At 40.8% G+C, this 17,871-nt stretch overlaps 1 protein-coding gene across 1 annotated transcript; it reads left to right on the top strand.

Moving 5' to 3' along the window:
- Positions 1-11,842: 11,842 nt before the first annotated feature.
- On the top strand, positions 11,843-17,423 carry LOC122357538. Its single transcript, XM_043256938.1, has 9 exons — positions 11,843-12,362; positions 13,116-13,293; positions 13,338-13,456; positions 13,518-14,422; positions 14,842-15,115; positions 15,280-15,513; positions 15,564-17,002; positions 17,087-17,165; positions 17,299-17,423. Exons 1-7 carry the CDS (start codon positions 11,843-11,845, stop codon positions 16,613-16,615), a joined length of 3,282 nt encoding a protein of 1,093 aa, XP_043112873.1. The 3' UTR covers positions 16,616-17,002; positions 17,087-17,165; positions 17,299-17,423.
- Positions 17,424-17,871: the final 448 nt, after the last annotated feature.

The raw sequence follows: 17,871 nt of genomic DNA, 5'->3' as shown, positions 1-17,871 counted from the left end.
TTGTCCCATCTCCACATCGCTTCCCTTGACAAATAATGTTCCTACCTCAGTCACATCAGCGACGGAGAGAAAATCCCATTAATGGAGGGAGGGGGAGAGAACAGCGATAGTTTTTATGTTTCGTTTTCCTCTGCACTCTCATGCTCTTTTTCATTTTCTCTATTGATAGAGCGGCATAAAAATAAAAACCACTTTAGCCTGTGCCGCTGGGGCTGGGATAGCATGTTATAATCAAATCATTACTTTTATTAATGTTCAGATGGCTTTTTAATAGATTTGCTTTATTTTGTCATTCCTTTCCCTCATCAGTTCTCATGGCCTTTTTGTTTTGTTTGTCATTTCTTTTTAATATTTGTTGTGCTGTAAGCCCATGGGATATCTGTCCTAAGGAGAGAAACGCAGAGCACAGGGGAAACATTGGTGATATTTCTGCCACCCCCTCCCCACATCCCTCTTCATAATTTGTTTTCAAGACCAATGTTCTGCCCTGCCATACAATCTTGGCGATGAGGTTTTCTTGGTAGCTGTTTCTGTACTCTCATTTCTCACAATTCTGTTTTTCTTCGTGCTTCTTTCAACAGCCAAAGGTAAAGCAGCTCTAACAGTGCATACATTTGAAGCAGATTGTGTTTGCAGACGGCATCAACAGAAATCGAATATTTCAACAAAGCCTATATTGCCCATTTAGAGATAGTTTTACTTTTTCAGTACAGGTCAACAAAGACGCTGGCAGCTAAAACCTGGATTATGGGTGACATTTTCAAAGTCTTAAAGACTCCATTTAGTCAAAATCAAGTTTTATGGATTTTATATGTCATCTTTATATGCTCAACTTTGCCAAATGCACTTTAGATATACAGTTTGCTACACTATTCAAAATTTGTGCCAACACAGGAATACTGTTTGATTTCATGGGGTCATGGTCCTGACTGAAAAGATACAGGTTTCACATTCACAGTGCACAGCAAAATAAATGTCATAAACAGACCTTTTTATATTGCACCAGTTAGAACTGATATTAGCATTTATATAAATCAGATATCCAATCATTCTGGGGTGGAAACATTAACGTAGCAATCAGCTTGCTTTGAAATTTGGAGATATGTATTTTCTTGCTTACTATTTCTTAATTCAAAAAATAGTACAAATATCTGAAGGACAAAGAATAACACATGCAATGAGAGTACACAAAATACTGAAATCTACCATCCACCGCCCACCTGGACAGCCTGTCTGTGGATTTATCTTCAACAAAAAAGTAGTTCACAATTCAGGTTTCTTTAATAGCTGTATTATTCTCATTATCTGCCAGTCCTAATGCCCTTTGCCAACACCCCAGCCACATAAAAAACAAAATAAATAAATAATAATAATTATAGGACACAGGGATGATCGTTGCAAACCCAGCTCCTGCTAAAACCTTAAGTAAAGTGATTTGAGAAAGCAGTTGAAATGGCAGGTGGCAAAATACCAATTATATCACAAAACTGTGTTTTTTCTTTAGAAGCACTTGTCACATTAGTGAAGAGAGGGGGTGACAAAGAAACAAAGTAATTAATTTCTTTTTCTCCTACACTTTCTCTCTCCCGCATTGCACTTGTGTTTAAAAAGATCTTTTAACCAACTACCTTTTTCCATACTACCATGCTTAGGACCTTTACTAAAATCTAAATGTAGCATGTCAGCTATACATTGTTTTGTTTTTCTTTTAGTATTATTTAGTATTATTTATTTAGTAATATAGTTTTAGTAACACTTAACTATTAATTATGACTGTTCCCTCAATACATTTTTGCAGCTTATTAATAGGTATTGAAGTAGTTGTTAAGTTTAGGTATTGGGTAGGATTAGTAGAATAAGGCATTGATATGTGCTTAATTAGCACTAATAAATGGCTAATATTTTAGTAATAGGCATGCTCATGAGCAATAGGTGTATTTAATTGTATTTATTTTTTGTTTTAGATAACAATAACAACACTAGAAATCTTATGCAGTAAAAAAGTAATATAAAAGTGATGAATAGATATTTTTAACGTAACATCAGCTATATACCAAATCAGTCAATGATGTTTTTTTTTTTCATTCTGTCACAATTTCTTTTTGATGATGATTATGCCATTTTAGTCGCTGTTCGCTGTGTTTGTTATACACAAAATTTAACCTTTCTTTATACAGCATATTTCTTAGAATTTCCATCTCCGCCATCACTTTTGAAACCTGCCCTTAGACAGCCACTTACTCTGACCTTCTCACAACGAACATCATTCGAAGCAGCTGACAGAATGGTGACATAAAATGGCAGTCTGACCTCTCAAGCCTATTAGAATTGTTTTTTATTTTTCGTTCAGTGAGCAAAATGGAGAGACCCAAGGTGAAATTTGATGTCTGCTGAACATAAGAGGAAAGGTTGGATTTGGGTAGGTCGGCAACTGAAATACTTCTCGTAGCCGAGCTCTTAGTTCGGCTGTCTGTAAAGCTGCAGACGAAGACATAATGATTCAAAACTAAGTGGGGTGTCCCTGCGCAAGATGACAATCGTAGCAGGAATGGGACATAATGAGATGTAATACTGTACATTTCAAACCGGCGGGTTTGTTGATTCCAGACAAGCAACCTGTTTCTCATGCCGAGAGGCTCGGGAGTCCATGTCAAGTGATTCGAAATTGCCTTCTTTCTCCAACTTTATTTTAGAGTACCATTAATGACCTGTGTGGCGGAAAAGGGTGACCTGTCTCACTCTGTGACGTGTTTTCAAATAGCTGTATAATGAGCTGTGTCAACCGTTTGCTTTTGGGATCTGAAGATGACTGCTTTTGGCTCTTTCTCACTTCAAACCGTGGTGAAATAAGCCACTTCACTGCATAATGAGAGAACTGATTATCTTGGCATTATTGTTCGTGTCGTAGCACTGTCTTTGAAGAGGAACGTCTGCTCCCAACACCTCAAGATGTCGCCTATGGTGATTAAAACTGGGTTGAGATGGCAGGGTTTTGGGAATGTGTCTGCATGATGATAAAAAGCACATATGACTTCTGCAGCACCTCACTGGCACCTTTAGTCTGTTTTCCCCAAAGTCGCAGGCAGGGGATGGTATCTTTTGAACTTTCGAACGCCTTTGAAAAGCTCTGAAAATTGCTTCCCAAATGCTTTTGGACCATTGGTTATTCAGCTGGCTGCTGCGTTTCTAACTCTTCACATGCGTGGTGGAAGGAAGAATAGAGCACACACACAGTATCACGAACCCCGGCCAAAATCAAGATCCATATCGATGCTAAAATTCCCCAAAGACAATCCAGGGTCTCAAACTAATTTCTACGTATAGAAACAGAGATAACTCTGTATCTATCGACCTTTCTTTCCGTTCGGCAGCTTACAAGCAAGCCAGGGTTTTAAAATGTATCCTTAAGTGCTTGTATCATAACATCCTGCTTGTGTAGACATACATCATCACAATATCCTATCCCAGAAAAAATCTGACACACAGACAAATACAAATACCAGGCTTTGTGTAGAAGGTAATAACCAACCTGTCATGTCACATACACTGTTCACTAGATTATGAAGTAATTGAATCACAGTTGGCACGGCAGGGACCATTATACCTGTGAGAGATGTGCAATGTGGTTAAGTCATCATATTTATTGCCCTCACTTAATCTCTTTTGCTCTCTTCCCTTCAATAACGGTAACCTCCCTGCCCCCTCCTTAACAAGCTTAACCAAAGGCCGGGCAGCTTCCTCTGTGCAACCAAACATCTTCAGTTCCAGCCAAGGCTTCAAATGATTAGCAACCAAGCAACCACCCCTCAAGGCTCAGATCTGCTGCAATAATACCCGGGCAAACCTAATTACCTAAAGAGATCAACCTTCCCCCTCTACACACTCCATGCTCCCATATCAGGTAAATCTAATAGCAAGGTGCAATATCAGAGAACAATGGCACCATTATTTTTCATCAGTGTTCTTCTGAAACCAACACCTTCGAGCAGCATTTAGCTGAGAGCCTTTGAATGTGCCGCATCTAATCGTGGGTGCTTGCCCCAGATTTGCTTTTGGTCATGTTGCGGCAGGGGGATTAAATTATCGCCTCAAATTCATGAATATGAATTATTACATGGTTTTCACTATCAGTGCTGTGTAAACGGCAAAGCAGATGGCTCTTCACTTTATCACAAGTCTTCAATGACTCTTTAAAACTTCCAAGAATTTTCATTGTGGTACACAGGTGTTCACTTGATAGCTTTTTGCCAGAAGAAATGCTAATAGCACCTTTAGATTTATTTTATTGGCCTTTTTTCTTGCAATCAAGCATACGAACAAAAGGGCTGTGATTTGAATATATCAGCATGTGACTTACTGTTGTGATATTCAGTATTTAGGACTGTGATTCTGCTTTTACAGCAGTTAGTATCAAATATACAACTCCATCCTTGTTTTGCCTATGGTTTTATGAATTCTATGAATTCTGACATACTATTTTATTTACTATATAGTAGAAAAATTTGAGATTTGCAGCCACTGCATCTGAAACAAACATTACATTATACACCCAATGATTCATTCAGACACACTGATTTATTCAGGAGCCAAAAAATGACTCACTGAATCAACCATTAAACTGATTCATTCAAAATGCTGATTCATTCAGGACTGACACAAATGACTTTTGTTTATAATTAAGTCAATTAACCATTTACTTATACATATAATAAAAACTGAATCATGCAGCAATAAACAATATAGGCTCATACATTTTTGCAAAACGTACAAAATTTTAACGTTCTGCAGGATTAAAAAACTGATATTTGTGAATCTAGGGATTGAAACAAAAGTTTTATGCTCTATCATGTTGGAAATATGCCCTACAGCAAATTCAACCCTAAACTTACCCAATAGTGTCAGCCGTGCTGTTTCCTTCCTGTTTCCTTCCTTTTATGCAGATTTGAACTCTTTTGTCAAACCATATTTACACAGGATTCGAAGCGGAGTTTCTCACCTCTTAAGTTTTGTTTACATTATCGGGTTTGAGTTTAGCATAAGGGATATTTCCAACATGTAGAGCATTAATCTTTAGCGACACTGACTCGATATTTGAATTATGAATGCCACCAAAACGTACCTCATGCAGAATAAGAAAACCGCTGCGGTATATACTCATATCAGTGTAACGAAAACATGCACCAGTTGAATTTTAAACTTGTGTTTTAGTACCATTCTCTGGACATTTCACTTTGAAACTGTTGTGAACCATGGTACATAATTATGGGGTTGCAGAAATGTATGTACAGGCACATATTTTCAATGAGCCTAGGTTGGAAGTGAAACACCACTATTGTGTTTTGCTGTAATGCACACAATATCACCAGTTACTTAGTCAATAAATTTACTTTGATTGTTTTATTAACTTATGTGAGAATATAAACTAAATATATATTATATCTGATATTTAGAACAACAGCAAGAATGCAAGTGTGACAAGAGTCAATAAAATAAAATAGAAAAGAATTACTTAAATACACTATTAAAGTCTTGTTTTATTGACTCTTGTTACACCTGCAATCAATGTTGTTGTAAATATGAGCTCTCATCTACAGTATATTCTGGTTTATATTTTCATAGAATTCAGTAATTTGAGTGCTGCATTTATGTGTCTATTTCTTTATTGTTGCATAGATGTCTGGCTGGTTAGTGGCCTTGGTAAATAAGAATGATACAGCCTCATGATGTCTAGTGTAATCAAGTTTATTGTATTCTTTTATTACAGTCTAGTATGAAATATAGTCCCTCTGGAACAACTGTACAGTAGGACAGGTGAGATAACACAATTTTACCCCTCAGCATTGGTAGTATGCCTAGTGTTTGTTATTTCTGTTTATATTAAAACTTAAAATCTGAGAATGATATGATTCCTAGATGAGTAAAAATGTACATATAGCAAGAAAAATTTTAATTTTATCTTCACATGACTCACTTGATTGTAGCTTAGTAGAAATCACCATTTTGACTATAAGCAGCCAAGATCCTTAGCGCAATGTTAACTCTGTCCTCTGTGAAAGAGTTTATTCTAAGAGAAAGTGACATTGAAAAAGAGACCTGCCACTTCCTATGCCCACCATAATTGGCAGTAATGCTTGTTTGGCAACTGGTCCACGGTTGCCCAGCAACTATGTTTAAGCTTTCAATTTACAAGCTATCCAGCAAATAGAATTTTTATCATGGATGTTTACAGCACAGCGGATGAAAAAGCCAACAGTGTGTTAACTTGTGTTTGATTTTTCATTTAGTTTGCTGACATTAGTGTGACCAGTAAACACTGAGCCAAATGCAGGACTGAAGAAAATCGTCCCTCTGTTCTTGTCTATTACTGATCTGGTCTAGTGCTACTAATACAAACTGTTATAGCATAGGGTACAAAGATGTGTTCGCCTGACTTTTTCATGTTGATAATGTGAAGGGATAAAAAAAAAAAAAATTGTGTTGGCTAGTAAACTTTTTAGACAATATGTTTGGTAACCAAACCAAACATATTGTCTCTTGTTTTTATAATGTTTGTCCAAATTTTCAGCTACATTATATCCCCAAATGATTTGGCGCATGCCTGTAACAATACAAAAATAATCAAAACATTATTGTACACATTTTTGTATATATATATATAATGTATGTATGTGTGTGTGCGCTTGATTTAAAAAAAAAAAAAAAACAACAACCCATCATGCATTATTCATTAACCTGATATGGGGTAGTCATCAGAATGAGAGGCATACTGTTGAATTATGAATATGGAACACATCACTGCATGATTATCATTCAAATTTGACTTTAAGAGGTTAAGTATTTTAGTCTCCACCACTGAGGTGAATTGAATGTGATTGCTTTGGTTTCCTGAAATGTGACTTTGATTAGAAAGACTTTTCTGTGGGTTTACTGGTCAAAGAGGTTTTGACTTGTCCACCATGACTCCAAATCCAAGAAAAATAAGATAGGTCAAAGTTCTAAAGCTTTAGAACAACTTCAGCCAGAATGATTTTAATATTGATAGAGCAGCTCTTTGCAGAAGGCCAACAGGCAAAAGTTTGACTTTGCAGATAAAGTTTGAGGGTTTTTTTTTTTAAGAGCAGATGTTAAAATGAATAAAGGGACAGTGGTACACACTGATAAGATGTGCAGATTATTTAGTTAAATTACTGCCCCACTTTAATGTGTATACTTAGTGAAATAATTAAATAATAATAATTAATAAAATATATTTTAAAATATATATAAAAAATATTAAGAAAGTGAAGACAAGCAGATTTGATTCAAAGATTTTGGTCTTCCACCAGATCTAGTCTTCTTAAATTTGTGAAACAAAAAATGGGTCAAGGTTTGGCTGCTTAATTTGGCTCTGTGTGTTCTGATGAAATATTATATTATATTTTTATTTTAATATTATATTATTTTATATTGTTGGAAGTCTTTAAAAGTTTAAACTAAGAACTGACTAGTTTAAAAATATTTTAAAAGCAAAAAAACAGACTTTTGAAAATGGACTCCTTCCAGTTTGCTGTCTTTGACGTCACAGTTCAGGAAATAACTTGAGAAGAGAACTGAGATGAATGGAAATGCCAACAGATAGCTCTCTCAAGATAATATAGACTTTTTTTCTGTAATACCACAACATAAAGCAAAAAGATCTTTACAAATCTCTAACAATGCAATCTGCTGTTGCTCCTACCAGTAAATTTAAATTTGTGCTACGGTCTGATCAAAGGAAATAGGAACTCATACAGAAGCAACAGCTGGAAATACACAACTTTCCAGCACTTCGCTGCATACTTCTCATGTTGTTGTGTCCGCAATTCCCTCAAAGTCCACAGCGAGCCCACAGGCAGGTCACCGGATCTCACACCATTCAATAACTTATTAATACTTGATGCCAGCAGCCCCTGTGCATTATTTAACAATAAATGATAACGGCTGCTCCATTATAGATTAAAGTAGAAGGGCTGCCTTTTTTTAATCACACATTTCTAAAGGCCACAGGAAAAGAACTCCATCAGAGACAAAGAGGAACAGGAAGTGCCATTAGTGTCTGTGGAGTAGAAAGGTTGTCAGTTAAATGTACATGTAAGGATCAGTGACCTTTCACCTCAGTGACTATTATTAGTTACTATTAAGATTACCGACAAGTAAATTAAATATATGCGTTTACTTGGTCTTCTTGCAAAGTCTGAAATGAATACAGGTCTCTCAGACGTCCAGGAAGATCTTACATCCGAACAAACACAGGAATAGACGCAAGATCAAACAGATCAGAGGCCCCTCTGATCATATGGGATGTTCAGAGTGTTCAGAAAGCAAGAGTGTACTCAATGTAAAATTTACAGGTGCTGATCTATTCAAGCAGACAGCACTCCTGGATTATTGTGGTCTGTGATAAATGCAGTCCATTCATTAAAGTTTGTTTTTTTTCATCCACATAATTATTCAAGCTCACATTTATACCGCAAGTAGTAACAGCAAGCATTTTGGATACCCCACAAATAAACATGCATAAATGCTGTTGCATTTAAATCTTTAAAGGTTTGTAGGCCTACTTGTGTTTTTGGAAGTCATTTTGACGACTTTGATCAGAGCATAATTTTGAAACATAATTTTTATGTATTGTTGATGGAGGACCCCCATGCTATTTTTAGCCTCATGAAACTCACTTCCCAACATTCACTGTGGCTGCATAAGAAAGCATAATTACAGATGTGCATCATTTTCTCTTCATTTATTTGCATTGGACTAAAATATCCTGTTTTTGTCAGAAGTGAGATTGAGTGAGAAATATGAAATATGATTGTAAATACACCTTGTAAATATGATTTCCAAATGAAGGAGGAACTTACCAGTGGCCTTCAGTTTTTTGTTTTGTTTACACCGCTTCAGTTTTGCTTACACCGGTGTAACTTGTCAAATTAACCATGCACAAGTTCGACTAGCATTTGACTAGAGGGAGGTTTTTCAATAATTAGTCATAATTTTAAGACCTGTAATAATTAAGCGGAAGAAGAAAAAATTCAATGGCACAAGTATGGCTTTAGTGTCTGAACACTTTCTGTGGGACACTGTAGCTGCTCAGGTAATTATTTTAGCAACTGATCGTTTCCATTAAAGAGAAAAATATGAAAGAGATCTCATGAAAAGATAAATTATAGTACTGATAGCTACCTTCAGGTTAGGTGTAAAGTTGAAGGTAAACTAAGTCACTTTAATGATCTCTTTACAGGAGGATGTACAGAGCCTGGGTTTGCATTCAGAGTATTCCAGTCTGGCCTGCTGCATTTTAAGTGTGGGACCAAAGACACGTTAGAAATGTATGCTTGAAGGGTTGAAGGACTTGTATTAGTCTTGCATGCTTATGTTCAGAGAAAGATCCTGTAAGTCTGCTTTCTCCTCCTTTTTAAAGTAAGTCCTTTCTTTGTTTGCTGAAAAGTCTGTCATTCCCCTTCTATAATGGCCCAGAAGTAATGCCAAGGTAGTCTTTGCTCGAGAGTGTGTAATTGCTCTTCATGGGAGCGTGGTGCTGTTGTAACTGGAGGCTAATGCCGAACTGACCTGTTCCGTTTGCCATTTCGGAGTCAGCTTCAAGCCGTGTTTGAGCTGAGAGGCGTGACACATTCGCAGGCCTCTTTGAGGGCCGCTGCATTGCTCATTCAGGAGTGCTTGTCTGGGGGGCTGTGCTGACTCTTGAACTACAAGCTGCCAGCATACATTTTTAAAAAATTCCAGAGGCTCGGAGAACATTAAGCAAACTACCCATGAGTGGTCAGATGACCAAAAAGTACTGCATTGTTAAATCTGAAAACATCATGGTCATCATTTAATCCCTGTATTGCAATCTGTTATTTTTATAATAATATAATTGCAAGTTATATTTTACTGTTACTTTATTTACTGATAATCATGATGGAAGTCTTATATGTGTAACCAGGGTAGGATTCACCTGCTATTTTATTTTATTTCCCTGGCAATGCACCTTTGGTTTCCTGTCACGTGGTTATGTGCGCTGTCCCCTTTAAGAAATAAGCGTTCGCGCACATGTGAGAGCGAAGTGCACGTCGACAGACGGAGAACTGAGTTAAAGCGTTGCACAAAGAAATAGTTTATAAAACTGTTAAAAGGAGATAAATCCCAGTTTATATCTACTCGTGAATGTGTGGGTACATGGTTTCATTTGACGATTACAAAGGAGTTGCCTTATTGCACGTGAGAGATCGCCAGTGGGGGAAGGGAAATTCGGACCACGTTAATGGAGATCGAGCGTGAGTTACTATAAAATGTTAAATAATGTAAAGTATGTTATTATATGTTTACCGAGCAGTAATTCTTATACTTTACTGTGTTAGAGGAGAGCAACGTAAATGTGAGATCGAGTGTTAATGACCATGTGAGCTTTTGCTGTGTGCTTCGTGGAATCAGTCGGAGTAAGTGTTGCTTATTTAATCGTCTCAAAGTCTGTATCATTTTGTGTATTTTATAATATGCTTATAAGAAGCTATATATACGCAAATGGGATATGTATGTTTATGTTCTTTTTGTTCTTTGTTTGTTTAAACAGGAGAGCACATATAGGCCACTGCCGTTGTTTTTACGCCGTTGTTTTGTACGCCGCTTTTTCCGTTTTTGTAACCTTGTTTGCACGGGTAAAATTGAAGGGCCTGTAATCCTGTGAAACCTCGTCAGAAAGTTAAGACCACTGACGTTAATTAGGTGGTTGTCTCTGTAAATTTATTTATTTTTATTTTCTTTACTTTGTCTTACCCTGAATTAGACCTTAATGCTGAGTTTCCTTTTAAGCTCAGTCAAGAATAAAAGAACCCTTATTTGTTAGATGTCCTGGCGGTGTTTGTGTTTTTTTATTTAGTACAAGTTCACTTGCCCGGCCACATCTAATTTTGGTACCAGGAGTGGGGTTCTGTTTTGTTTGGGGCTGATTTAGTTTTTGTAACAACAGTGCAAACAACGGTAGTGGCAAAGGCGACTAAGTGCTGAAAGGACCTGCAGTTCCATCCTGGTAGAAGCGACAGCAGTACAAGGTGCCAGCGCATCAGGACTCTCTGAGCTTGAGGACAGCGAGGAGGACAGTGTTGAACTGATTGTTTGAGAACTAAAACTGCCGGAGCAGTCAAGTCAGGTCATGGATGCTGAGGACATCAGAGGTGCAGCTGCGATGGAGGACAACTTTCAGGGTGCAGGTGCTGAGGCAACAGAAATGGACATTGAAAGAGGTAGCCCTGTCTCACAGCTTCAGTCCCAAATCTCGGAGCTGGGACGTAGACATGATGAAGTAATGTCAGCTCTTGCTAACATGACTAATGTTCATACTAGGTCCTATGTGTATATCCCAAGAGAGAAACAAATTGTACTGTTCAGTGGGGACCCAGGTAAAGACTGCCAAAATGTAGATGAGTTCATTGAGGAACTGGGGAGGGTTATACGAGTAAGGGGTTAAATGTTGAAGATCAGGTAGATTTTATTCTCTCCCACTTGAAGGGGTCAGCTTTGGATGAAGTGAAGTTGTGTATGGGGGGAGGATAGGGCACCTGAAGACTTGTTCTCATATTTGCGGGCAGCTTTCAGGGAGAAACGTAGCACCTCTCAGCTACTGCACACATTTTATGCACGGAAACAATTGGATGGGAAGATTTTTCGGATTTTTCACATGCACTGTCTTTGATGTTAAACTCTGCACTGCAACAAGCACCACATTGTGTTTCAGATGTGCAACTGGCATTGAGAGACCAGTTTATTGAAGGGGTGAGAGATTCAGCCCTTCGAAGAGAACTGCGCAAGGTGGTGAGAGAGCGACCCCATGCCACATTATTTGAAGTTCGCGAGAGGCTCTGTTGTGGTGCTCAGAGAGAGACCTCGTCCAGCCAATGTGGTACGAAATCGAAACCTGGTGAGTGTGGAGGAAAGGGCAGAACATGCAAGGATGACCGCCACCATCCCGAATGACTTGACTGTAGCCCTACAAGAAGTAATCAAAGTAGTTTCACAACAAGGAAAAGCAATCGGGGAACTTACCAATGCGGTTCGTGATCTCATGATTCAGAAATCTGGACCAACTGCAGAGAGACCTAGTAAGTCCAAATTCAAACCGCGATATTCCCGAGATGGCCAACCTATTTGCTTGAGATGTGAGGGTGTTGGGCACATAGCCAGGCAATGCACTGGGCAGCGTTTCCAAGAAAACCCTGTGCTAGCTATGCCCGAGTCCCAACTTCCGGAAACTGTGTCCCTCCGCCATGAAGAGCCGAGCAATGAGAGGGGCAGTGATGGCTCAAAGACTGACACACTGACAAAAGAGCGGTTTCTGGAGCGTGCAGTGGGTAAGTGCCCAGAAGTGGAAATTCATGTTGGGGGTAGCAATCCGCTGTCTGTTAGATACTGGCAGTAACGTTAGTACTTTGACGGAGAGTTTCTTTAAAGAACATCTGCATGGGGAAGACAAGGACATGCATTGGACAAGCAAGTGGTTAAAAATTACTGCCGCCAATGGGTTGCCTCTTCCCTATCTTGGGTATGTTGAACTGGATATCCAGGTAATGGGGTTGACTCTGCCTGGCTGTGGGTTCTTGGTGATTCGTGACCAGAATGAAGGGAAGACTGACTTGCCGCCCCAGGCATACTTTGGCATGAACATAGCCCAGCGTTGTAAGCAATTAATTGTGGCTGAGTTTGACCATGCTTTGGAGGGGACGTTGGATGCGGACTGAGAGCTGTTTTAAACCGAGTACAAGAGGCTGCCTCTGTGGAATCGAATTCCGTGGTCCGGGTGGCGGGCATCACGTAAGGCATATGTCCCTGCAGCCTCCGTGGCTACAATTCAAGCCAGGACACATAAAGAGGTAGCTGGAAAAGGAGGTTTAAGTATAATTGAGCCAGGTAAAGCACAATTGCCAGGGGTTTGGTCTTGCTTCCTACCTTGGTATCACCTGGTAGGCGGGTATTCCCAGTGCAGGTAGTAAACCTGTCCCCAGCAGATGTGTGGCTGCCACCCAAGGTGAAATTGGGGATACTTGCCCATGGACATCAAGTTGAGAGTAGTTCCTGTAAAGTCAGATTCAATCGGATCTCTGCAGATCACGAGGAGGTTATGGTTAACCAGAGGTCAATGACAGGGGTTACCGGTGATCTGCAATGTCCCTTAGAGAAGATACAAATGATGTACCCTCGCCCAACAGGCGGAGTTGAAGGCGCTTCTAAGGATACCTGGACGTGTTTGCCATCTCTGATGAAGACCTTGGCTATACTGAGCTGGTAAAGCATGAAATTCCCTGAATGATGACCTTCCTGTCTCACAGTCATACCGGCGTATACCCCAACCCAATTCCAGGAAGTGAAGGAACATATCTCTGGCCTGCTCAAAAGCATGTCATTCAAGAAAGCTCCAGTTCGTATGCATCTCCTGTGGTGTTAGTCCGTAAGACTGATGGGAGTCTTCGGCTATGCGTGGACTACCGGAAGCTGAATTGTAAAACAAGACGCGACGCATTCCCATTACTCCCGGATAGATGAGAGTCTGGATGCTTTGAGTAAGGCCAAGGTGTTCTCATCTATTGACCTCGCGAGTGGCTATCACCAAGTAGCAGTTCATGAGAAGGACCGGCACAAGACAGCTTTCATTACCCCATTTGGCCTGTATGAGTACCAGCGGATGCCGTTTGGCCTATGTAATGCACCAGCAACATTCCAGCGTCTCATGCAGACCATAATGAGTGATCTGGTCTTCCAAACGCTGCTAGTTTATTTGGACGATTTGCTTGTGTATTCAAGTACATTCGAGGGACACTTAGTGAGGCTTGAGGCTGTGTTACAGAGGTTGAGGGAGGCCGGACTTAAGGTAAAGGTGGAAAAGTGCCACTTCCTGCAGTCCGAGGTAAAATTCTTGGGGCATGTGGTCTCTGCTCAAGGGGTATCTACAGATCCAGACAAAGTGAGTGCGGTGAGACAGTGGCCAGTTCCCCACACTTTGAAGGAGCTGCGGTCCTTTTTAGGATTCTGCAGCTATTATCGGAGATTCATCGAGGGCTTCTCAAAGGTGGCTGGTCCACTCCATGATGTCGTAAACAAGTGTGTCCACCAGGGGAGTGTTATTCAGGCTAACAAACTGTTTAAGGGCTCCTGGACAGCGGAGTGTCAGAAAGCCTTGAGCATCTCAAAGAGAAGCTTTACATGTGCTCCAACACTAGGCTATGCAGATTTTACCCTACCTTTTGTGCTGGAGACCGATGCCAGTAATCTAGGATTGGGTGCTGTGCTGTATCAGCAACAAGGAGGAAGTAGGACTGTGATAGCCTATGCAAGTCGAAGGTTGAGGGGCGCAGAGCGGAACGACAGGAACTACAGCAGTATGAAGCTGGAGCTTCTGGCACTCAAATGGGCTGTGGTGAGAAGTTCAGGAGTTACTTGCTGGGATCCAAGTTTACTGTCCTAACGGATAATAATCCTCTCTGCCATCTCAACACGGCTAGGTTGGGAGCCATTGAACAGAGGTGGGCTGCGCAACTTGCAGTATTTGACTTTTGAAGTGCAGTACCGCCCTGGAAGGTGTAACACCGCAGCTGACGCCCTCTCTAGAAGGCCAGGACTGGAAGGGATGAACGTGGAAACTGAGGATTCAGAGTACGATGGATGTGTAGCTATTTGTAGTGGGCTTCGTACAGGGACTGCAGTCGGAGAAGATCTGGCAGTGCTAGCAGCGAGTCCTGGAGAGGGAGGAATAGGAATGCTACAGGCAGCTATGGAGGATAGAGAGACTGGGGAGGAACCCTGGAGAATACTCCAACGTTACCTGGATACACAAAGGATGATCTTCGCCAGTTTCAGGAGACAGATCCTACTATCAGTGTGCTCAAAAGTTTCTGGGACAAGAAGAGGAAGCCCACAAATCGAGAGAGGAAGTACTTGTCCAGACAGGTGCTGTTGATGCTTAAGCAGTGGGACAAGATTCAAGAGAAAGATGGACTGATGTACAGAATGGTGGACGACGTCTTCTATGGGGAGTGCCAACAGTTGCTGCTCCCTGAATGTCTCGTTGAAACGGTGTTGCGGAGTGTCCATGACCAAATGGGGCATCAAGGCATAGAGCGAACACTGGCCCTACTCAAGCAGCGTTGTTATTGGGTGGGGATGTATAATGCTGTGGATAAGTGGGTTAAGGAGTGTCAACGGTGCGTGCTAGCCAAAATGCCGCAGCCCAAGATTCAAGCCCTTGGACCCCATTCTTGGCCTCTCATCCCCTAGAAGTGGTTGCAGTGGATTTCACCACATTGGAACCTGCGTCTGATGGGCAGGAAAATGTCCTGGTTGTTACTGATGTATTCACAAAGTTCAGTCAGGCATTTCCTACTCGCAATCAGAAGGCGGACACTACTGCTAGGATCCTTCTAAAGGAATGGTTTCTCAAATATGGAGTGCCCCAGCGTCTTCATTCAGATCAGGGAAGAAACTTTGAGAGTGCTGTGATTGCAGAGCTTTGTAAACTATATGGAGTGAGAAAGTCCCGCACTACACCACATCACCCTCAGGGAATGCACAATGTGAGAGGTTTAACAGAACTCTGCACGACCTCTTGCGTTCCTTACCTCCAGAGAAGAAGCGGAGATGGCCAGAGTACTTACCCGAGCTGGTGTACGCCTACAATGTGACCCCACATTCCTCCACTGGTTACTCTCCTTATTACATGTTGTTTGGGAGACAGCCACACTTACCAGTAGATGCCTTGTTGGGTCAGGAGCCAGATCTAGAAAAAGAACTTGCCTGGTTGTCCGTCCATAAGGAGCGGCTCCGGGATGCTCATACCAGGGCACGTGAATACACTGAAAGGAGAGCCGCAGATCGAGTTGCCAAGCGTGAGGGTGGAGTATACTGTCCCGAAGTACTGGTTGGGCAGCAGCTGTACTTACGTTATCGCCCCCCAGGAAGAAACAAGATACAAGACGCCTGGGCACCCACAGTTTATCAGGTGGTGGAAGTGCATGGGACAACCTACACTGTGGAGCCAGTTGAAGGTGGTCCTGCAAAACGAGTACATCGATCAGGCATTAGGCTTTGTCCGAGACCAGTTCCAATGCCACGGAGGAAAGTGAGACCTGTAGAAGAAGTACCAACCTCAGGGTTGGTGGATGAGATGCCTTCGTTAGATGCCGAATGTGTGCTTGTGGAAGAAACCATATATCCTGAGGAGTCACAGCAGCTGGGTGTGGCACCATTCGATTGTGCTGGGGCTGAAGTGGAAGAAGCACAGGAAACATGTGATGAAGCAGTGAGTGGCGAGAGGAGTGCTGCTCAAGATAGCCTTCAACCTGATACTGAAAGGACTGATTCACCTACAGATGTAGTGTTGACTAGACCAGTTCCTGTGCCCCGGAAGCCTAGGGCAGAGAATACTCAAGTGGATGCTCCCCATCCTACGCCCCGTAGAACACAGCGGTCAAATGCTGGTGTTCATAGTAACCCAAATAGACTACCCAAATCCTCCTGTAATGCTGTGTCCTTTACTCCCGATGTTCTTTCCCAAGTGTTAGCAGGGGTGGTCTTGTATACATCCAATAAACTACAAGGATTAGTGGATGAATAAATTGTATTGTGCAGTCATCGAGGACGCTGACTGTAGGCAGGGGAGAGTGTAACCAGGGTAGGATTCACCTGTTATTTTATTTTATATCCCTGGCAATGCACCTTTGGTTTCCTGTCACGTGGTTATGTGCGCTGTCCCCTTTAAGAAATAAGCGTTCGCGCACATGTGAGAGCGAAGTGCACGTCGACAGACGGAGAACTGAGTTAAAGCGTTGCACAAAGAAATAGTTTATAAAACTGTTAAAAGGAGATAAATCCCAGTTTATATCTACTCGTGAATGTGTGGGTACATGGTTTCATTTGACGATTACAAAGGAGTTGCCTTATTGCACGTGAGAGATCGCCAGTGGGGGAAGGGAAATTCGGACCACGTTAATGGAGATCGAGCGTGAGTTACTATAAAATGTTAAATAATGTAAAGTATGTTATTATATGTTTACCGAGCAGTAATTCTTATACTTTACTGTGTTAGAGGGGAGAGCAACGAAATGTGAGATCGAGTGTTAATGACCATGTGAGCTTTTGCTGTGTGCTTCGTGGAATCAGTCGGAGTAAGTGTTGCTTATTTAATCGTCTCAAAGTCTGTATCATTTTGTGTATTTTATAATATGCTTATAAGAAGCTATATATACGCAAATGGGATATGTATGTTTATGTTCTTTTGTTCTTTGTTTGTTTAAACAGGAGAGCACATATAGGCCACTGCCGTTGTTTTGTACGCCGTTGTTTTGTACGCCGTTGTTTTGTACGCCGCTTTTTCCGTTTTGTAACCTTGTTTGCACCGGGTAAAATTGAAGGGCCTGTAATCCTGTGAAACGTCGTCAGGAAAGTTAAGACCACTGACGTTAATTAGGTGGTTGTCTCTGTAAATTTATTTATTTTTATTTTCTTTACTTTGTCTTACCCTGAATTAGACCTTAATGCTGAGTTTCCTTTTAAGCTCAGTCAAGAATAAAAGAACCCTTATTTGTTAGATGTCCTGGCGTGTGTTTGTGTTTTTTTATTTAGTACAAGTTCACTTGCCCGGCCACATATGTGCTTATGTTTCTTTCAAAATAACATGCACCGATTAAAAAAAGTGCCACAAGGTTTAACATAATTGGTTTTAGGGTCTTCTCGAAATACGTTTTTGTTCTAGACATTTCTTAGGCCAACCAAAGCTACATGTGTTGCATTACTGAAAAATAGTAATATTGTGTAAACTAATATTCTGAAGCCAGGCTGTCTTGTTTTAACCGTGGTGTTTGGACTGTATGC

The sequence above is a fragment of the Puntigrus tetrazona genome, chromosome 14 (assembly GCF_018831695.1).
Source record: "Puntigrus tetrazona isolate hp1 chromosome 14, ASM1883169v1, whole genome shotgun sequence".
Taxonomy (NCBI): Eukaryota; Metazoa; Chordata; class Actinopteri; order Cypriniformes; family Cyprinidae; genus Puntigrus; species Puntigrus tetrazona.
The sequence above is the reverse complement of the archived record's forward strand: the minus strand, read 5'-3'. Positions and strand labels throughout refer to the sequence as shown.

What these genes read in the sequence shown, in the direction of transcription:
- LOC122357538 (XM_043256938.1), top strand. Translation starts at nt 11,843, where the DNA reads ATGCCACATTATTTGAAGTTCGCGAGAGGCTCTGTTGTGGTGCTCAGA. An exon ending in TGGCACTCAAATGGGCTGTG is followed by an intron (nt 14,423 to 14,841) that starts GTGAGAAGTTCA and finishes GGATACACAAAG; the next exon opens with GATGATCTTCGCCAGTTTCA. An exon ending in TGCTGTGATTGCAGAGCTTT is followed by an intron (nt 15,514 to 15,563) that starts GTAAACTATATG and finishes CATCACCCTCAG; the next exon opens with GGAATGCACAATGTGAGAGG.